Source organism: Camelina sativa, chromosome 20 (genome assembly GCF_030686135.1).
Source record: "Camelina sativa cultivar CO46 ecotype springtype chromosome 20, ASM3068613v1".
Taxonomy (NCBI): Eukaryota; Viridiplantae; Streptophyta; class Magnoliopsida; order Brassicales; family Brassicaceae; genus Camelina; species Camelina sativa.
Window position 1 is genome coordinate 30,378,016 of NC_141899.1, and position 22,242 is coordinate 30,400,257.

Genomic DNA, 22,242 nt, shown 5'->3' on the forward strand with positions numbered 1-22,242 from the left:
GTTCCACAGCAATCATATTTAATCAGCAAGAAGAGAACAAAAAAATTGCAATAAACTCACTAGCATATCAATTAGCCACAGCAGAGAAGCACAATTTCATTGATATTTATATTGTTGAACAGAAGAAGAACAGTTGCAAGAAAACGTTGATTAGTAAACAGTAGCAGCCTACATATCAAAAACTACTACTTATTCCATATAGGTAACACTAGCAAGAAAACATATCAAAACACTACTTATTCCATATAGGTAACACTACACAGACTTAATCCAGAAAAGTGACCACAGACTTATACCAGAAAAGTGACTAGCCTTGACTTGTGACGTTCTTAACCTTGGCTGCATACCTAGTCACATATCTTGCAAACTTGTTGGAACGAACAAGAGCTCTCTGAGACTCTTCATATTGGCTTTGAGAGACTTCCAAATTTTTCCTCATCTTCTTCTTGTTTTCTTCGATCTCTTGAGCTGTAGGGACAATTTCAATCTCCATTTCCTTTTCCTCCCTCTTCGTCAGCTTCCCCCTCTTCTTTCTTTCCTTTTTCTTGATCTTGTCTCTCTAAGCTCCTTGTAATGTTGGTTCATGATCTTCATTGGAGTCTGTGCAAGCAGAGAGAGAGAGAGAGATCTGTTAGTGGATTTCACAGATATTAAAAACAAAAAAAAACAAAGATACACAACTATCATCACCTCATACTCTGGATCATCCGATGGATTCCAGCCAAGATCGTACTCTTCAACGAGGTCAGCCATCGCCTTATACACTGGATCATCCGATGGATTCAAGCCACGGCGTAGTTCCAACTCTTCCATGAATCCAGGGAGGAAGCTACAACAAGCGTAGGGAGAGAGAGAAAGAGAAGTTGACAATTATGATCAGAAATCAAAAATCCGAAAACAAGAATACACAAACCTAACAAACAAAATCAAAATCAAACTCACTCATCTGGGAATCTCTTGTCATGCTCCATGAGAGCAAATGGCCTTGAGGTGGAGTGAGAAAAGCTGTCCAAAAATCATCCACAGCTTCTTTGATCGGAGTCCAGGTCTGCTGTTTAGCTTTTCCTCCTTCTTCTGCCATTGTTGACGAGAGAGGATTTGAGATTGAGATGGGGGGAGAGAGAGAGAGAGATTTAGAGAGGGAAACTAAAAAAAAAACAAATTGAGCTGAAGAGGGAAAGCTAAAGGATTGAGTAGATATAAACTTACTTTCATCGGGCTGTGATCAGCTACGATCAGATGCACCATAAGGAAGATTTTGAATTCATGAACTTCTAACTGCAATGGGATGGGATCAGCTACGATCGGACATACCGTAAGGACTAACAAAAATTGAACGGAATCTCTAACTGCAATGGGAAGGTGGGATCACCTACGATCGGACTCACCTTAAGGAACATTTTGAATTGTACGAAACAACCGTCACTGGGTGGGATCCGCTACGATCAGGCGCACTGTAAGGACTTCATACCAAGCTGGGTGGGATCAGCTACGGTCGGACGCACGGTAGAGATCGAACAAACCATCTTCGGGCTTGGCTAGATTCGCCAAACGGATCATCTGGGCCCATCTCTCTTCTCCAACCACCGCACACAAATCTGATGACCAGATCCGTCGCTTGCTGAAGCTCCTGGCTCCTAACACGCACGGTTTAACTGCTTGATCGGACTAGGACGACCGGAGGAAGAGAGAGAAGAGAGAGATGTTATCTTGTCGAGAAGAAGAAGATGTGTATCATCAACTCGGAAAACCCTAAATTTGAGAACCACTTCGAGATGGACCTATGGGCTTTTATCTTATCATAAACATCCTTAGCCTTTTTATGAAACCCATTAAGCTCTAATCTCTCACACTTTACCTAAATGACGCCGTTTTATACTACACCTTTAATAAAGGAAAAGAGCCATTTTATTCTCGTACACACCCCAAAAGTGCGAATTGCTGCATGTACAAACAAGTAGTGCCAATTTATACATGTACCCTAATACATTTCAAATTTCATACTTGTACTCACAAAATTGAGCCAATTACAAAGTCCACGTTAACGGATTTAAGTCAACTGTTAGAGATGCTGACTCAGAATCCACGTGTGTATTGACGTGCCATCAAAAAATCAAAACGACATCGTTTTGATATGTTTTCTTCGCAAAAAATTGTGGAAAATTCACACTCCAAAGGTTCGAACCCGTGATCTTGAACATTTCCAGCATATGACTTAACCAATTGATCCCACAACAATACTCGATAATAGCATACAAATATATTCTTATAAACCTAAGGTAGCATCCAAATGAAAAAAAATTGTGGGAAATCCACACTACCGCGGTTCGAACCCGCGTTCTCAGACAATAATAGCATAAGACATAACCAATTGATCCCACAACAATACTCAGTTATATCACACAACTTTATCGTTATAAACTTAAAAAATATCTGAGTCCCAACTAAATGAAACGACGTCGTTTTGAATTAGGGGAAAAATAAAAATCCTATGGTTCTTCTTCTTTTCTCAAATCGCGATTTGGGATTTTTTTTCCTTCTTCTTCTCTGTAATTGGGTTCGATAAACCTAAATAATATTCTTCTTCCTCTACTCTTCTCATGTCTAATCGTTTCTTCGTTGTCGTTGGGCGATTCGGAGGTGACGTCTTCCGGTATAGTGCCGTTACGGTACCGAAACAATAAGATCTCGATAACAGACTATGGAGGAGTAGGGGATGGCTGGACGGTGAACGCGAAGGCGTTTAGGGCGGCGATTTATAGGATTCAGCATCTGAAGAGGAGAGGAGGACATTTATGGCACTATACTCTGTAATTAGGTTCGATCACTGTAATTCGGTATCAGAGAAGAAGAAGAATATTATTTAGGTTTATCGAACTCAATTCAAAACGACGTCGTTTCATTTAATTGGGACTTAGATATTTTTTAGGTTTATAAGGATAAATTTGTGTGATATAACCGAGTATTGTTGTGGGATCAATTGGTTACGTCCTACGCTATTATTGTCTGAGAACGCGGGTTTGAACCGCGGTAGTGTGGATTTCCCACAATTTTTTTCGATTTAGATGCTACCTTAGGTTTATAAGAATATATTTGTATGCTATTATTGAGTATTGTTGTGGGATCAATTGGTTAAGTCCTACGCTGGAAATGTTCGAGATCACGGGTTCGAATCTCCGAAGTGTGAATTTTCCATAATTTTTTGTGAAGAAAACATATCAAAACGACGTTGTTTTGATTTTTCGATGGCACGTCAATACACACGTGGATTCTGAGTCAGCATCTCTAACAGCTGACTTAAATCCGTTAATGTAGACTTTGTAATTGGCTCAATTTTGTGAGTACAGGTATGAAATTTGAAATGTATTATGGTACATGTATAAATTGGCACTCTTTGTTTGTACAGGCAGCAATTCGCACTTTTGGGGTATGTACGGGTATGAAATGGCCCTTTTCCCTTTAATAAACCAATGCTATGCTTTTGGTTTTAGTCTTCCCCGGATCCCTCAATTGTAACCAATGGATCACATTAAACAATTGTAACCAATAATTGTAACCAATGGATCACATTAAACCAATCCAAATAAGGTTTTTCTGTTTGCGATTTTCTAAACAATCTTAACCTAATATTTTGGTTTGGTTACAATTTTTCCACGTTTCTTTTAAAAGTACTTTATTCATTCATAAGTTTGCGCTGCATAATATACATCAATTTCTGAAAATATAGATAATTTCATTAACCCCATAATAATGTACGGTAACTCAAAAAGTTTGATAACACAAATAAGAAAATTATATTTTCGCAACATATTAAAGTAATCAAATATAGGAGAAGCACGCAGAACACCACAAACTTTTGTTCGTATCATTTTGGAAAGTTTTAGGCCATGAATGTTTTACAGTTTTTTTTTTTTGTCACTAGAGTGTCTTTATTGATTAAGACTAAAACAGGCCAATATTACAGCCAAAAAACTAAAGTACAGAACAACCCAACAATTAAAAGAAAAGCCCACAAACCCAATAAAGAAACCCTTAAGCAAGGAAAACTGAAGAGCTCGGTGGAAACTTGCCGCACGACTCCATCGACACCTGTGCAACTTGTCATCGCTGTCATGTCTACGCCGGACGAATCATTCGCCGGAAAAAGAGAGACACAGACAGAATGGTATGATAAAAATGAAGAACTTAATGATTCTCAAAAACAGAACCTGAATCTCCTCTGATTCCTACTGAGGATACAATTCAGTTCTGCTTTGCTTGAATCTTCTCCAAAATACCATAAGATCAGATTTTTTATGAATAACAGATCTTGATGCACTTATTGAACTTCCAAGCCTTTTGTGATTTGAGATTTCTTCCGACTAGAAGTTGAAGTCGAAACTCGATACCCTCCAGCAAAGCATACCCATAGATACGTTCTTTCTTTAAAATCGAGCATCTTAGAATTCATTGCCATAAGAAATTTACCTTAACCGGAATAAACCGGATCCAAAAGCTAGATGAATCACCGAGAAATCATGATGGTGAAATCTAGACAAAATCCAGTCTTAGCGTTGCCAAGGAGACCAACTCAAACCGGGATCAAGCCGGACATGACATCATCGAAGGGACCAACACACGCCGGAAGCAAAGCCGTACAATTTTCTTTCTCTGAAAAATTTGAGAGAGAGAAGAGAGAGAAACTCACATGCCGGAGCAAAAAAAAAACCATCCAAACTGGCTGAGATTGCTGAGGAAGCCAACGACACCAGTGAAAATCCATCCAAGCACCGCTACAGTAGCCAGAGAATGATGGATATAGAAGCCGGAATTTAACCGGACAAACAAAGCCGGCCGGTCTCGCTATGAAAACCAAAATCGCCAGAGTCAAAAGCCAGCCAAGGGTGCTAAGAAGCCACCGATGCCGGAGTCAGGAGCCGGCCGATGTAACTATGAAAGTTAATCACCGCCGGAAGAGATCTGTCGAAAAGCTTTCCCTCTCTGAAGGATCTAGAGAGAGAAGAGAGAGAAAGCTTGTAAACTATTGAATGTTTTACAGTTTCTAATTGGTATTAGTTTCTGGTTTTTTCTATAGTTATATTTTTAAAAAATATGTTTAAGTTTTTACATTTTATTTTTTAGTTACTGTTTTAGGTTTAAATGTTTTTTTTTTAATAAAATATCACATAAACCTTTTAAGAAACAACAAATTTTTGGTTTTTAGATTCTATGAACAAATAAGCCAAATCTCCTAAAATATGGTTTTCCAATTTTCTTAGGAAATCTATTTTTATTAGAATCATAAATGGCTAATTAACTAAATCGAAATCAAAAACCAAGATAATAACTTGAATGGTAACTCGTTTAGGTTTTGGATTTTTCTATAGTTATATTTTAAAAATATTTTTAAGTTATTATATTTTAATTTTTAGTTATTTTTTGGGCTTAATTTTTTTAAAAAATAAAATATCACATAAGCATTATAAGAAACCAACCAATATTTGATTTTTAGATTCTGTGAACAAATAAGCCAAATTTCCTAAAATATGGTTTTTCAATTTATTTAGAAAATAGATTTTTATTGGAATCATAAATGGCTAATTAACTAGAATGAAATCAAAAACCATAAATTGGTTCATAATCTCTAGCCATTCAACGTATAATTCAACAAAACTTTTGTGGTAAAACTATCAAGAGATCAATGTAAGCACAACACAAAAAAAAAATGTTAACAAGAAATTCAATAAAGACTAAAGAAATATTATTTTATTCAAAAAAATTATAATAACTCGGTTTTACTAATACAACCAAACTAAAAATTTTGCAAAAATGACAACCAAATGAATTTTTACCTGCCTTACTTCGATTTTAAAAAGTTGCCATAAACTATTAAAGATCTGAAATACTAGCATAATAAGTAGAAACAAGAATGAGTTCAACATGCTTCCTATCATCAGAGGGAAAAAAGCCAAAAAAATACTTCATCTATTTTTTATTTGGAAGTTTAATACCTGGTCTTTTTTGGTTGGAAGAATAATACATAGTTTTAAAAAACCGTGTAATTTAATATCCAAAGTATTACATATTGTCATCTTCATACCTACGTACGATCTCTTAACAAAATAAAAATTCCAGTTTTATCTTTATTCTTTTCTATTAATTATTAACTTATAAATAACATTAAATTAATTTTGATTTTATTTGAATAAGAGTTTATGGATTCTCCTATTTCACTTCACAAGATTCTCCCAAGGTTCATCAGCACTTACTATTTACTATTTTCCCTATGCACACCTTTATGTGTAAGTCTTCATTTTTTTTTCCCGTCCATGGGACTACTATAGAAACCAATCCATTTGTACATTTGCAGTGATTGGGCTGGCAGTAACAGTAGGGACACATGTAATCCTGCATATTAATCGAGAGAATAATATAAATGTGGTCTAATGCTATGCAGATATTTATAACCCTATCCAATCTGTATAAAATGATCATTTCAGACATCCAAGTGTCTGTGTCGTGTCTACACTACACGGCTCAGCTTCCTCTAATCAAGATTTCTGCTATATGAAACTTTAGTTAACGAGGAAAATAGGAACCAAGATAAACTCGTGAACAGAGTAAACAGAGCTTTTTAGAAACCAAGAGGAGCTGAAAGTTCAAAACCTAGATAGATAAATGTTTTAACACATTGATGGAAAGGTGGAATATTCAAACTCCACCCAAGAAAGGTAGAAAAAAAAAAATTAATATTTGGGAACATTTTTAAATATTAACTCAAGAACACGACTCAAAATCAGACTTGATCAACGGGTTTCTTATCTTCTGCAGCTACGTTAGTAGAGGAAGCTCCATTAGTCTCTGCTCCTACTTTAGTGTTCTCCACAGGTGGCTGAACCTGTTCATCTTCAGGGAGAGGCTCTTCCACATAATCATCTTCAAATGCATCAGCCGGAACTAATTAAGTAAATCCTCAACTTGTGTCTTCGATGGATCCTTCACCAGAACATACTTTCCTTCGCTTAGCTTCATACACTGATCAACGATCGGCTTCACAATTCCCCACATGTTGTTATTGTTAAGATTGAACTGTCCAGCGAAATCCTTTGGCTTATACCCCAAAACCGATAATATAACCCTTAGCGAGACATCTAATAATCACAAGATCACGAGGATGAACCCATGAAACAAACCTAAACAGTAACTTTATCATCCTTAGCGAGACGTCTAATCACAAGATCATCACTTGTAGTAACCTTAAAGGCAAGCTCGTGTTCTTGAAACGTTCAAGTCTATGTTCAGCTTTAGGAGTGATACGATCATAAGTCATAACACTCAACTCCACCACATGAAAGAAGATCTTCAGGTCTTTTATCTTGTCAACGATGAATCCTAATAAAATTGGGGACGAAGGTGAGATGGGCTTTATGGGTTATATTGTCATAAGAATTTAAGCCCACTTTGATCTCATACAGTTAAATGATGTCGTTTTTCTAATCGTCTAGTAAAAATATGGTTTGGTTTGGATTTACACCGAATTGATTTTCTCAATCGAAATGGGTTATATATTTACATACCGGTTGTAAACCGGTATGCCACGTCGCGAGAGCCGTCGTGGTTCGGGAGGAGGTTTCTCGACTCCACCACCGTCACAGAACACGGAGAGAAGAGTTTACGTTGCGATGCCAATGTCAGAGAGAAAACGAACGTCTTCGATCAAGAATCAAGAATCGTTCCACAAGGTTCCTTCTGGTGATTCTCCTTACGTGAGAGCCAAACATGCTCAGGTAATGTTAATCAATTTGATAAATTTAAGTTTTTTTTTTTTAGTGTATGATGAATTTATTGTTGTTATTGACATTGGATTTGTTTTCAAGAACAGTTGGTTTCTAAAGACCTGAATCGAGCAATCTCGTTGTATTGGGCTGCGATTAATGCTGGAGATCGAGTTGATAGTGCATTGAAAGACATGGCTCTAGTTATGAACCAGTTGGATCGAACCAATGAAGGAATCGAAGCTGTCAAGTCTTATCGATATCTCTGCCCTTTTGAATCCCAAGATTCCATTGATAACTTTGTTAGATAGTGGGCTTCCAACTCAAAACCAATTGGCAATGAGTGGAGAGGCCCATATCTTATATATACTACTTAAGATCCTACTCAACTTCCAATGTGGGATATTGTATCCCTAATACGCCCCCTCGAGATGATGGCTTCTTTTAGGCATCAATCTCGATATGTTCGGACATGAATCGGCGGGCCAACTATTGGGCTGGGCCGACTGTGGATTGGGTTGAGTATGTGCAGATCGGGCTCTGATACCATGTTAGATAGTGGGCTTCCAACTCAAAACCAATTGGCAATGAGTGGAGAGGCCCATATCTTATATATACTACTTAAGATCCTACTCAACTTCCAATGTGGGATATTGTATCCCTAATATGTAAGGAGAGAATGTTATTGTATATCTCAAGAGTAATTACAAGAGAACATATATTACAGTACTCGTAAGAGCCTCTAGGTCTAACAGATATGGAAGTTAATATACAAGGGAAGAAGATATCGTAATAGTAATGTCATGATATTGTGTATCCTTAACATCCCCCCTCAAGATGGAGGGGCTGAAGCAACTCCGATCTTGGACCGTAGTTGGAGAAACCGTTGACGAGATAAAGGCTTCGTTAATGCATCTGCAAGCTGATCTGCGGTATGTACATGTGCAACACGAAGACTGCCATTCTGTACCTGACCCCGGATGAAGTGATAATCAATAGCAATGTGTTTCATTCTGGAATGGAACACAGGGTTGGCACAAAGAAACGTGGCTCCAACATTGTCACAGTATATGACTGGTGGAGCAGTGTGTGTTATGCTGAGTTCAGTGAGGAGACTGCAAATCCACCGTAGTTCCGATGCCGTGTTTGCCACGGCCCTGTATTCTGCTTCAGTCGAAGAACGTGCCACACCATTCTGTTTCTTGGCAGACCATGAAATGGGATTGCATCCAAGATAGACTATGTAGGCATTGGTGGACACATAGTCATGTGAGTCCCCAGCCCAGTCAGCATCAGAGTAAGCGTGTAATGAGAGGGGTGTTGTAGCAGAGAAGAAAATGTCGTGTGTTGGAGTGCCAGCAAGATAACGAAGGATTCGTTTGGCTGCCTGCCAATGGATATCTGTCGGCCTGTGCATAAATTGTGCGAGCCGATTGACAGCATACGCAATGTCGAGGCGAGTGAAGGCAAGATATTGGAGACTTCCAACCAGCTTGCGATACGTCGTTGGATCAGAGAGTGGTGTTCCTGTGGTGAGCGTGAGCTTCGGAGACGAGGCCATCGGTGTAGTGACAGCATTGGCATATGTCATATTGTAGTGATGAAGCAAGTCGACAATGTATTTCCTTTGAGAGAGATGGAGTCCCTTTGATGTGCGGTGTGCTTCTAGACCAAGGAAATAGTTAAGATCTTCAGGGTCCTTGACAGAGAATCGTTCAGCCAAGAGAGTGAGAATCCGAGTGATATCAGCTCCACTGCTTCCTGTGACTAATATGCCATCAACATAAACAAGAAGATAAACATAATCTTTTCCATTCTGAAGCACAAAGAGAGATGTATCCGCCAGGGAATTGACAAAGCCAAGACCGACCAAGTAATTTCTAAGCTCATTGTACCATGCCCGGGGTGCCTGTTTGAGTCCATATATAGCTTTCCGAAGACGACAGACATGAGTGGGAAAGTCAGTGTTGACAAACCCGGGAGGCTGTTCCATATAAACTTCTTCATCGAGAGTCCCTTGGAGGAAGGCGTTGTTCACATCAAGCTGTTTGATCGGCCAGGCTTTGGAGACAGCAACATCTAGAACGAGTCGAATCGTTGTGGATTTGATGACGGGGCTGAATGTCTCTGTGTAATCACGTCCAAGTTGCTGAGAGTAGCCTTTAGCAACGAGCCTCGCTTTGCACCTGCCAAGAGAGCCATTAGGAAGAAACTTATTCTTATACACCCATTTACAACCAACGACATTAAAGTGAGGTTGTCGAGGAACTAGATCAAGGGTTTGATTTTGAGCAAAAGCATCAATCTCCGTTGACATTGCGCCTCTCCATTTCTTGTCTTTGAGAGCCTGGTTCACAGTTGTGGGTTCTGGTGGAATGTGTTTGGATAGGGCAACAGAGAGGTTGAGTTTTGAGGTTGGTTTGGTGATGTTGTTTTTCCGGCGTGTTTTCATCGGATGGTGATTATCAGGAGTGGGTTGCGGTTGAGGTTGAGGATTAATTGGGAGTTGAGGAAATGAACTCGGGTTTGATGGAATAGGAGGTTGTGGATTTGGGTTTGTGGATGATGGATTGTTAATGGGCTGTAACGAAGGTTGACGGGCTTGAGGAGTCGGATTTGTAGATGAGTTACGGCGAGTGTATTGTCGTAGTTGGGCCGGTTGGTGGGCTTGTGATGTTTGTGAGGGTCCATCTGTTGCAGCACTAACACGATCTCTGTTGTCAGTCTCCCTAGGTACTGTCCGGTGAAGCTCCGAGCTCGAGGGGTCGGGAAGAAGTGGCGTTACGAGTGGCGACGGTGGTGGCAAAGGAGGTGACGGCGATGTGGGTTGAGGCTGTGTCGGAGGAGAAAGAGTATTTGACGGAATGACAACGGCAGCAGGATGCGGGAAGAAGTCAGATGGAGATTCGGTGGTGGGTGCGATTGGAGAGCCTGGACTCCGAAACATAAAGCTCTGTTCGTCAAATCGGACATGGCGGGAGACATAGATCCGACCAGAGGTAGGTTGAAGACATAAATATGCGTTTTGGGTGAGAGAGTAGCCCAAGAACACACATGGTGTTGACCGATTTTCTAATTTGTTGTTGGTGTAGGGACGTAACCATGGGAAACATAGACACCCAAAGACACGAAGTTTTGTGTAATTTGGGGCTGTGCCAAACAGCTTCTGTAGCGGGTTCTCCATGTTTAGGACTGGTGTGGGAAGGCGATTGATGAGATATACAGCAGCAGCAAAGGCATAAGTCCAATACTTGTTGGGCATTCCAGCGTGTGTCAGAAGGGATAGACCGGTTTCCACTATGTGACGATGTTTCCTTTCAGATATTCCATTGTGTTCAGGAGTGTGAGGTGGAGTGGTGAGGTGAGTGATGCCGGCACCAGACAGGTATGACTTGAGAGCCACTACAACAAATATGCACATTGTTAACCAGAGAAAAACGCTATCATAGGTCTTTGATAGCGTTTTCATGAGCGCTGTTTTAGGGCACTGTTATTATATGTACCCCATATACAATAGCACTTATTACGTATGCTATGTTATAAAAATATAACATAGCTTTAAGAAATTGCTATATTATCAAGATCATAATTTTGAAAAAATTTATACAACATTTGTTTTTTCGTGCTATGTTATAGTTTTATAGCATAGCTCTAATAAACTGCTGTATTATCAAGATTATAATTTTGCAAAAATTTATACAATATTTAATTTTTCGTGCTATGTTATACATATCTAATATAGCTGTTGCGAAATGCTGTTTTATCTTGTTTACTGTGCTATGGTATATTCTTTTATCATAACGTTTACCTGTACTTTTATAGCATTTTCTGATATGTGATTATAGCACACATAACCTGTTTTATAAAATCTCATAAAATCTGATTAATAAACGTCTCAGATCCAAAATACATAACAAAAGTCTCAAGAACATCAGTTTACCATCAAAGTCTCAAGAACATCCAAAATAAACAAGCAATCTCAAGTACTTAACATTACACAATAAAACCATCAGTTTAAGACATAATGACCTTGTTCTCTGGCCAAGCAATGCAGGAGCTAAGTGCATCTTCAATAATCTCTATTTCATCGGATGGCCTCCAAACTTTTACATTTTTCACCTTCACAACATCTATCCACACTTTAACTGCATTAGAACCCAAGCGAGTAAAGTGAACCTTATGTTCTGGATCATTTGTTCCCCATCGTCCTTCAGCCACAACCCTATTCTTTTCAGTTAAATCCATCAACTTGCACTTCTTATTCTCCTTGGAAATAACTTTATTAATGCGCTGCCATGTTTACAATATAAACCATCAGTCATCATATAATTAACAAAAACAACTTCATAACATATGAAAACACTTACTGGAGACTTCCTGAGAGGAGACTGTGATGGTAAAGTATTCTTTATTGGTGATATTGGACCCGTTGCATCATCAACAGGAGACTCAGAACCAGATGCAGACTTAGAAGACATAGATGCAGATTTGGCCTGCGATGCAGCCTTTGAAGCTGTTGCTGAAGTTTTGGACTCTGTAGCAGACTTAGAAGCTGTGGCTGCAGACTTGGCCTTTGATGCAGACAAAGAAGCATGTGATGTAGCATTCTGACCAGTTGGAGTTGAGGGATTTTCAAAATCAACCTTACTCAGGGGCCAAGATACGTAAGCCATCAAACAGTCCTCAAGAAATGACATTTCAGCTGTAGGTCTCCATAGTGATGTATCAGGCTGCTTTACTGAATCCACAAATACTTTAACTGCTTTTGGTCCAAGAGGAATTCCGTTAACCAACGCACTTGGTTCTTGTGTCTCCCAACGCCCCTCAGCAACAATGACGTCACCCTTAGACAAATCCAATAGTTTACATTTGTTTCCTTGTATACCCTGTTAAACACAATCAGTAAACAAATCCAATATAATTAATTAGCATTATAGACAGGGGTAATACATTGCTAACACATTGCTAGAAATTATAAATACCATAGGGGCAATGTCTTCCATTTGGATGTTGTTGTCTACCAGTCTACACTTATCAGTTGGCCATGCGATTATATGTCCAACAGCTTCTTTCATATGAAAGATCTTTTGTGCAGGTCTCCATAGAAATGCATCTGGTTTATATGCAGCTTCAACTAACACTTTGAGATCATAAGGGCCAAGACGACAGTCATTCACTATGTCATCCGGATCAGAAGAAAGAATCCGACCCTCACCAACATTTTCATCAATGTCAGACCAATCAACAAACACACACTTAGGATGTGCTCTTTTGTTTACACTCTGCAACAATTTCATGAGCAACTAAGAATCATAAACGACACTAAGAAGAATCACTTAGCTGATATGAAAAGAAGTAAGAATATGTTACTCTTGCAGCTGAGTTTTCATCCATTTCAGCTTCTGGTCTCTGTAACATAAACAAAAATAACATCAATTTATATTACTCTAACTGGCTGATGAATAGTAGAGAACTCTTAAGTATCTAACCTGATTCTTGATTCTGCCAAGTTCACTTTCCAAGGCATTGACCTGTTTTACTAATTTTACTTGCCGCTCTTCCATTTCAGCCATACACTTGCTCTGCATTTGTAAACAAGCTAATTTGGTCTTACTCATGCCTCTACCCATTGCCCTCAGCCTACCAGAATTGTCAGGTCCTAAAAGCTTGGCGAGGTGATCTTCATCTGGATTTGTTAAAAATGCTGGAGCATCACTTCCACCAATTTCAGCTGCTTTTTGCTGAAAAACATAAAGACAGTTTCAGGTTTTACTAGTCGATAACACACTATTTACTGGTGTACAACTCTATTCAGACTTACAATCAAATCAGCTGCATTCGTATCTACTGGTGTACCATCCTTTTTGGTGCGAGACTTGATCCAAACATCTAGTCTTGTCACGCTGGAAGGATCTTCACTTTCAGCTTTCTGTTCCAGAAAACAAATTTTCAGTAACAGTACAAGCACTATGTATAATAATAAACAACATAGTTGTAGTATATATGCTTGCCATTTCTTCTGTTAGTCTGCTGATCCCTTTACGACTAGTGGTGTGAGGTATCTGATTCTTTCTTTTTGCTTTATATTTCTCACTCACGGCCTAATAATGAAACATGTTAATTACTAATCACCAATCAACTACTAAACAATTATAATCACAAGTAATTACCTTAAATGCAGCACTAGTTTTGAGTTTGACAAATTTTTGCCAATCAACAGGACCAATATTTGGTGGTCTCAAATTCATCCTCTCTTGGTTATTTGCAGCCAAATTTATAGCCTTCACCGTGACAGACTTGTGTGATCGCCACAAATGTCCCATCTGGTGAATCACAGATATCCTTTGCCAATCTTCATCAAGCTCAAATCACATGCATTCACTTACACTCACACCATAACTATAAAAGTAAACATGTTCAATTGAGAGACTTTTTAAAAACAAAAAAAAATTCTTGTTACCTGAACAGATCTCCAGAGAAGTGTTTTAAGATCTGGACTCACTTTCTTCCAGTTAGGTATGTTGATAGGGATGTGTTCTCGCATCAATGTCCCTACATATGATGCCAACTTGACTGACCCTGGACCAACCGCTACTCCAAGTACATTGTAATCAACTTTCACTCTAACAGATGGATCCTTGGCTAGGTTTTTCATCTTTGTTGGTCCTCGTTTTCTTTTACGCGTAGCAGGCTGCTCATGTTCTTCAGACAACACAAACTCTCCTACTGGTTCTTCTGGTTGCTGTTGAGTTTGTGGTTCTTCGGAATGATGCTCCTCTTCCTCCACATGCTGTTCTGTTGCTACAGGTTGGGCCTCCACATGCTGTTCTGTTGCTACAGGTTGGGCCTCCACAGTACAAATAAACTCAGGTTCGTCATCATCCTTAGACTTTCTCTTTCTTTTTCCTCCACCCTTCTTCCCTCCAACCTTCTTTTTAGTTCCACCCATTTTAATTCACCTGCGTAAACAGAAAATTAATCACTTAGAACAGAAACTTAATCACGTAGAACTTATATAATAGAATACATCATAAAATCTACAACATTCAACAAACATCAACCATAAACAAAAACATATATATATATATATATATATATATATATAAATGAATCAAGAATCTACTCTTGCACATATATGCCTTCACAATCAGATCTAGCATATTCAGCTTCATCCATTTCAGTATCCATGTCAACATCTACTGGCAATGGACCAATTATATCTGCATTTCCAGACTGAACATCTTCTTTACTATATCTTCTTGAAGCACCTCTCATAACAACAGACCAACTTGATCCATCTTCACTTGAATAAAATACTTGCTTTGCTTGAGATGCTAGAATATACGGATCCTTCTGAAAGCTTACTTGGCTCTGATTTAAGTTAACAAGTGTGAACCCATCTTCCACTTTAACTCCATTACCTTTTACTGCCCAGTTACATCTAAATATCGGCACATAGAACACATGGTAGTCCAACAATATGATGTCAGTAATTCTCCCATAATATGACACCAAATCAACTACTTGTGAAGTATCCTTAGCACTAGATCTACACATAGCCGTTGCCTCATAATAAACACCACTGTTCTGACTCTGCCTTTCAAGTGAGTATGTGTGAAAACGTTGTCCATTAACTATATAACCAGTATAGGACCTTGCAGTACACCGTGGACCATATGCTAGCCATTTAACTATGTCTTCATGTCCATCAGAAGTAATAGATATCTACAAAATTAAACAGACTAATCAAAATTATGAATGAGTCTACTATAGATTTATAAACAGACTCATCAAATTCATAACTTTACTCACCTGTCCTTTTAACCAAGCAGCAAAATTCTTAGAATGCATAGACCATAAATATGTTGCATCACGTCTACACCTTGGATTTGAGTCTTGTAGATATTGCAAATGCATACTACCAAATCATAAATACGAAAAGAAACTATCAGCAGCATAATTTTGACCTTATAATTTATAAGGAATGAAATACACAAGTAACTTACTCCACATAATGATCAAAGGCAGCTGTATTTTGAATGACAGCAAGATGGGCTATATTCTTCTCCATTTCAGTAAGAGTGAATGACGTTCCTGCTGATATTGGACGACCTTCTAATATAGAGCTGTTCACATACTCTACATTCCTCTCAGGTTTTTCTTCTACATTGGTTGTCTTTTTCAGAAACTCATTACAAAACAGCATGCTTTCTTCTGCAAGATATGACTCTGCTATACAACCCTCTGGTCTTGCAGGATTTCTTACAAAATCTTTTAGAACTTTCATATACCTCTCAAATGGGTACATCCACCTAAAATGCACAGGTCCTCCTAGTCTAGCTTCTCTTCCTAGATGAACAGTCAAGTGTACCATGATATCAAAGAAGGTTGGAGGGAAAAACCTTTCAAACATACAAAGCGTTTCTACAATTTCAGCTTCCAATACTGTAATAACCTCAATATCAATAACTCTCTGACACAAATGATTGAAGAATGCGCATAGCCGTAGTATTGCTGTTCTAGGACCTTTTGGTAACAATCCTCTAAGTGCAACCGGGAGAAGCTGTTGCATCAAGACATGATAATCATGTGATTTCAGACCTCCTACCTTACACTCTTCTACTGAAACTCCTCTTGAAATATTAGAACAGTATCCATCTGGACCTTTAAAATGAAATAGTCGTTTGCAAAAAATCTTCTTCTCATTCTTGGACAAAGACCAAGGTGCTGCTGGAAGATATGTTCTCTTTCCTTTTGTGGTAGGATGCAACTCTTTTCTTAGACCAAGATGTTGAAGATCCTTACGAGCATTAAGACCATCCTTAGATTTTCCACAATGCAACAATGTGGATACAATGCTGTGAGTCACATTCTTTTCTATGTGCATTACATCCAAATTATGCCGTACTGGTAGATCCTCCCAATAAGGCAGAGTAAATAAAATGGATCTTTTCTTCCACCTTGATAACTCATCTTCATCTACTTCTACTTCCTCATCTTCATCGGATTCACTTTCATCATCATCACTGTCAAACACTGGTTCTTTATAGACAGTTCTCTTTCTCTTCATCCCAGCCTTTTTCACATTTCCGAAATCATTTTGGAAGTTTTTCAGATTCTGATGAACTTCATGACCAGTTAAAATTCTTGACTTTCTCCTATGCTCAACTTTTCCATCAAACCAAGTCTTCTTTTCCCTATATCTGTGTGTTGGAGCCAAACCTTTTCTATGACACATGTAGACATGTTTCCTGCTAAACTTCAACCACATACTATCAGTATTTTTCCCACACATAGGACATCCCATTTTACCTTTTACTTTACAACCAGCAAGATTTCCATACGCAGGAAAATCACTAATGGTCCAGAGAAGCATTGCCTTTAGAGTAAATGTACTTTTACTAAAAGCATCATACGTTAGCTCTCCATTCTTCCACAGATGATTCAAATCCTCAATAAGAGGTTCTAGGTAGACATCAATATTATTACCTGGTTGTTGTGGACCAGGAATCAATAATGTCAACATTATATTCTCCTTCTTCATACAAAGGTGAGGAGGCAAATTGTAGTTTACCAATAGCACAGGCCAGCTACTATAATTACTATTCTTCATGTTGAATGGATTAAATCCATCTGTGGACAGCCCAAGCCGTATGTTCCTTTCTTCAGCTGCAAATGAAGGATACTTCTCATTCATCTGAGCCCATGTAACAGAATCTACTGGATGTCGAAGTTTTCCATCAGTGCTCTTGTTAGTGTAATGCCACCGTAAGTCCTTAGCCATGTCCTCTGATCTGAACATTCTCTTCAGCCTTGGTATAATTGGAAAATATCTTAATACTTTCTGTGGGACACCTTTCTTTACCTCATTAGTCCGCTTATTAGTCTTCCACCGTGAAGCATTACATTTGGGACATTTATCAAGCTTCTTTAACTTCTTTCTGAAGAGGCAGCAATCATTAACACATGCGTCGATCTTTTCATATCCCATATGAAAGCTCTTTAAAAATTTCTTGACATCATACAATGATGTGTGAAAGACATTACCATCTGGCAACATGCTTGGCAATGTCTGAAGCAGTTCATTGAAGCTCTTATCCGACCAGCCATTATGTGTCTTAATCCTAAACAAAGTCACAATAGCCGATAACTTGCTGTGGTTTGAACAGCTAGGGTATAGTGGGGTTTCAGCATCCCGGATCTTTGCAAGGAACTCATCCTCTTGTTGGTCCTCACCCTCTGCAATCTCACTTAAGTCGCCCACAGGTTGGTCAGCTAAGTCACCTCTAAAAGCCAACTCTTGATCAAAAAATTCAGCAGCTTTATATAACTCAAAAACTTCCTCATTCCACTGAGTTGGTTTACTTTGAAATTCATCTACTGACTTCACATCTCCATGATGATACCAATCACTATGCACCTTGTATGCCTCATCCATCCCTCTTATTACAAGATGCTCAACCACAACACTGTTTAACTGTCGTACTACATTACGACAGTCTTTACAAGGACATATTATCATTTCTATGTCACCTAAAGCCGCAGACACATCCCTTACAAATTTCCAAGCTCCACTTTTATAACCAGGATCAGCTCTTCAATGGATAATTAAAGAAAAAAATCATAACTAAAAGAACATCTTAAAGTATCCAAACCCAAAATAAAACCTAATTATGAAATATAATTCCTTACCTGCATAGATGCACCCATGCCTTGTCTAACATTATATGTTATAATATAAATTTTAACCTTTATAGATAAAATAGAGATACATATTATACAAAGCTCACATTAAGCAACAATTCAGACAATACTGCACTACTTCAGACACATACAGATGCTCTTAAACCAATATCTAACTGTGTAAAATCTCACTAATCTAATCACTATTTATACGAATCAGACTCAAAGGACAAAACATAGCAATCACCAATATTCGTGTGTAATAATAATGTTTAACTATTGGTTGAGTGATACTAACCTGTTGTGTGAGTACAGAGAAATGAGAAGCTTCAGTTCCCCAACATTTCAATCACCAACACTTGGGAAAAAAAAAAAATCGTTCAGTTTATGAAGGCGCAAATACTCAAATCCAAAAGCTATTTTTGAGTCAAATCTGTAAATAATCGAACCCTAACAAAACAGATGGATTCGAAACTCCACATTCTCAAAATCTGTAAATAATCGAACCCTAAAAAACAGATAACGAAATAAATCTAGATAAATCGAACCCTAACAAAACAGATAACTAAATCTGACCCTTATCGAAATCAAAAGCTGTTTGAAATCACAAATAATCGAAACAAATAACGAAATTAGGAGGAAGAAGAAAGACATGCCTCAAAAATGGATTCGAGCTATCAATTGCGATGGATATGGAGATTTAGGGCGAAATTGGGGCTTTTCACAAACGGCGAAATTGGGGCTTTTCACAAACGGCGATAAAACTGAAGAATTGATAAGAAATTTAGAAGAATTTGAGCACACACAGAGAATTTAGAAGAAGAAATCTTCTTAGGTTGAGCTTAGGTTGTAACGAGAGAGAGAGAGAGAGTGTGTCGAGTTTTTGGGTTTTTTTTTTATTTGGCGATTAAGTGAATAATTTCACTAAGTATTGGCGGACAAAAGTCACTTTTGTTTCCCGCTACATAATTTTCCTATCATAGCGTTAATAAGATGCTATTAAAAAGTAAGCGAAAAAAAATCTCATCTTTCATAGCAGTGACGGAAAATGAGCTATATCCGTCTGCTATCAATGTACATATTTGTTGTAGTGAGCTATGAATTCCCCTCCGTTGTCTGTGTAGAAGGTGCCAATGCGTTTGTTGAATTTGTTTTCAACCAGGCCTTTGAAGGTGATGAATGTGTCTCGAACTTGAGCTTTTGTTTTGAGGGGATAGATCCAGGTATAGCGGGTATAGTGATCAACTAAGACAAGATAATATTTGAAGTTGTCGATAGATAGAATTGGAGAGGTCCAAACGTCTGAGAAAATAATTTTGAGTGGGTTATTTGAAACAATAGAGGTGTGAGAGAAAGGTAGCTTATGGCTTTTATTGATAGCACAATCAGTGCACAACATAGACTGTGCATCTGATTGTAAATGAGGAAGAGAAAAAGAGGAAACAATTGATTTAAGAATAGAGTGTGAGGGGTGGCCTAAGCGAGAGTGCCAGTCTTTTAAAGAGGGATGGGATGAGGATGGGGACGCAAAGAAGGATTGGATGATAGATGAAGACACCGGCCACTCGTAAAGCTCCCCTCTAGTTTTCCCTTGGAGTAATGGGACCCCCGAGATCAGATCCTTCACCTGAAAGTAAGCAGGGAAAAATTCAACAGAGACCTCGTTAGAGTTACAAAGACGGTAAACAGAAATGAGATTTTTGTGAATGTTAGGAACACATAGAACATTGGTAAGGGATAATGGTTTAGAGAGGGAGGATAAGGAGAGTGAACCAGTGTGAGTGATTGGAATACCCGAACCATCACCAATGAGAACAGAGTCGTTGCCATGATATGGTTGGTGGAGAGAGAGATTGCCGAGGTCGCTGGTCATATGATGAGTGGCACCACTGTCAAGCAACCATGGAGTTGTCTGCTGGGATTGACCAAGTGCGAGGTTGGCTCGCGGTTGCCAATGACGAAACGGAGATGGTAACATACCACTCTGATTGCCGTATTGACGCGGTTGCTGGAGTTGCGAACAACGTCTTGCACTGTGACCAAACACACCGCAAATCTGACACTTACCTTGATATCCTCGTGTCATGCGGGTGTCCTGTCGTGTGTTCTGTTTGTTGTTGTTCCAGTGCTGGTTTTGGCGAGGAGACTGTTTGCCAGAATTACCAGGACGAGAGGTGGCGATATGAGCAGAGGTTGGTCCCGTAGTTGTGGTGGAGTGAGCGACGGCCAAGAGCTTGGCCTCCTTGTTGATGAGCTTTTCATGCACTTCGAGAATTGACGGGGGAGTCTCACGACCTTCCACTTGATCAATAACAGATTTGTAGTCTTCGGAGAGACCACCAAAGATGTATTCAAGTTGTTCTTCATGCGCAAGAGGTTTGCCAAGAAGAGACAGTTGATCGAATCGAGTGGTAAGAGATTGCATATAATCATCAATAGATTTTTCACCTTTGGAAGCTTGCTTGAGTTGCAGGCGAATTTGCTGAATATGTCCCCAGCTAGGATTGGCATAGGTTGTGGAGATCGTTTTCCACATGTCTGCAGAGGATTTGGTTTTGGACACCAGCGGTTGCAGAGTCGGAGAGAGAGTGCCCAGAAGACCACTGTAGATGAGTTTGTCTTGTCTTTTCCACATCTTGTACGCCGGATTTGGTGTTGGTGGGTTGGTGCTGGTGAGCATCTGATCTGGTGGAACAGAGGATCCGTCAACATAGCCAGCAAGCTCGTATCCGTCAAGGAGGGAATGGACCTGAAGACTCCAGGTCATGTAGTTCGTAGAGGTGAGCTTGGTAATGTTCATCATGTTGATGTTGAGAAGACCTTGAGTGGTGTCAACAGCTTCGGCAGCAGCAGCCATGGCAAACAGAAACGATAGAGAGAGAAAAAAAAAAATAGGAAAAGACGAAAGAAAATTAGAGATCTGAGACGAAAGAACAGAAAGAGAGGCGGCTGCAAGAGAAATGAATTAGGGTATCGATAGGCTCTGATACCATGTAAGGAGAGAATGTTATTGTATATCTCAAGAGTAATTACAAGAGAACATATATATACAGTACTCGTAAGAGCCTCTAGGTCTAACAGATATGGAAGTTAATATACAAGGGAAGAAGATATCGTAATAGTAATGTCATGATATTGTGTATCCTTAACACTTGTTACTTGACCTCTACAAGGTATAAACAACTTTCTCAGTCTGATGACTAATTAATGTGAAGCTACTTCTATGCTCATGTATGTAACAAATATGATTGGTTTGGTGAGTTTTGCAGAAGTCAGGGAGGATTCAAGAGGAAGCAGAGTTACTTAAACACAAACTGAAAACACTTGAGCAACAAGACACGCACTATGGTGGTAGGATCATTGCTGCGAAAAGAAACCGAGGGAAGCAGAACAACAAGACTATTGAGCAACAGAAAGCGCGGTAAGAACTGAAGTTTGTGCATTCCCACCACTACAGATATCTCCTATTTCCGCTTTAAGAGTAGTTTCTCTGACTTTGTTGAATATAGGATTCTAGGGAACTTAGCTTGGGTTCACTTACAGCTTCATAACTATGGAATTGCAGAGCAGTATTACAGGTTTGTGTGACAGACGACCATTGAGCTTATAATTAAACATGTTATTGTTTTCATTGCCTTAACATGTGAAATGGGTTTTTACTGTGATAGGAATGCTTTGTCTTTGGAGCCTGACAATAACAAGCTGTGCAATCTTGCGGTCTGTTTGATACGTATGGAGAGAATCCTGGAAGCTAAATCTCTGCTTGAGGATGTAAGACAGTCTCTAGGGAATCAATGAAGCAACG

At 38.9% G+C, this 22,242-nt stretch overlaps 2 protein-coding genes, 1 long non-coding RNA gene and 2 pseudogenes across 3 annotated transcripts; 2 read left to right on the forward strand and 3 right to left on the reverse strand.

Annotated features, from left to right (window-relative positions):
* Positions 1 to 71: 71 nt before the first annotated feature.
* LOC104771593 (uncharacterized) lies at positions 72 to 1,880 on the reverse strand. The gene is made up of 5 exons (XR_764852.3): positions 1,389 to 1,880; positions 1,210 to 1,278; positions 943 to 1,074; positions 691 to 829; positions 72 to 600 (listed from the first exon to the last, which is right to left on the reverse strand). It is a non-coding gene; the product is annotated as an uncharacterized LOC104771593 (long non-coding RNA).
* Positions 1,881 to 7,852: 5,972 nt separating this feature from the next.
* LOC104772786 (protein POLLENLESS 3-LIKE 1) lies at positions 7,853 to 22,235 on the forward strand. The gene is made up of 5 exons (XM_087504032.1): positions 7,853 to 8,051; positions 21,588 to 21,610; positions 21,707 to 21,858; positions 21,947 to 22,015; positions 22,106 to 22,235. Exons 1-5 carry the CDS (start codon positions 7,949 to 7,951, stop codon positions 22,233 to 22,235), a joined length of 477 nt encoding a protein of 158 aa, XP_087360158.1. The 5' UTR covers positions 7,853 to 7,948.
* LOC109131989 (uncharacterized) lies at positions 8,190 to 8,298 on the forward strand (annotated as a pseudogene).
* Positions 11,613 to 14,124, reverse strand: LOC147919640 (uncharacterized). The gene is made up of 8 exons (XM_087504263.1): positions 13,925 to 14,124; positions 13,766 to 13,855; positions 13,576 to 13,683; positions 13,244 to 13,495; positions 13,125 to 13,163; positions 12,737 to 13,036; positions 12,122 to 12,640; positions 11,613 to 12,044 (listed from the first exon to the last, which is right to left on the reverse strand). Exons 1-8 carry the CDS (start codon positions 14,075 to 14,077, stop codon positions 11,769 to 11,771), a joined length of 1,737 nt encoding a protein of 578 aa, XP_087360389.1. The 5' UTR covers positions 14,078 to 14,124; the 3' UTR covers positions 11,613 to 11,768.
* Positions 15,247 to 18,331, reverse strand: LOC104729065 (uncharacterized; annotated as a pseudogene).
* Positions 22,236 to 22,242: the final 7 nt, after the last annotated feature.

Bases quoted from the DNA above. Each gene is read 5' to 3' on its own strand.
- LOC104772786 (XM_087504032.1), top strand. From the start codon at position 7,949: ATGGCTCTAGTTATGAACCAGTTGGATCGAACCAATGAAGGAATCGAA. The intron at 21,859-21,946 runs GTAAGAACTGAA...TGTTGAATATAG, and splicing joins ATTGAGCAACAGAAAGCGCG to GATTCTAGGGAACTTAGCTT. The intron at 22,016-22,105 runs GTTTGTGTGACA...TTACTGTGATAG, and splicing joins ATTGCAGAGCAGTATTACAG to GAATGCTTTGTCTTTGGAGC.
- LOC147919640 (XM_087504263.1), bottom strand. From the start codon at position 14,077: ATGGGACATTTGTGGCGATCACACAAGTCTGTCACGGTGAAGGCTATA. The intron at 13,856-13,924 runs GTAATTACTTGT...TTTCATTATTAG, and splicing joins AAACTAGTGCTGCATTTAAG to GCCGTGAGTGAGAAATATAA. The intron at 12,641-12,736 runs GTATTTATAATT...TGTGTTTAACAG, and splicing joins TGGAAGACATTGCCCCTATG to GGTATACAAGGAAACAAATG.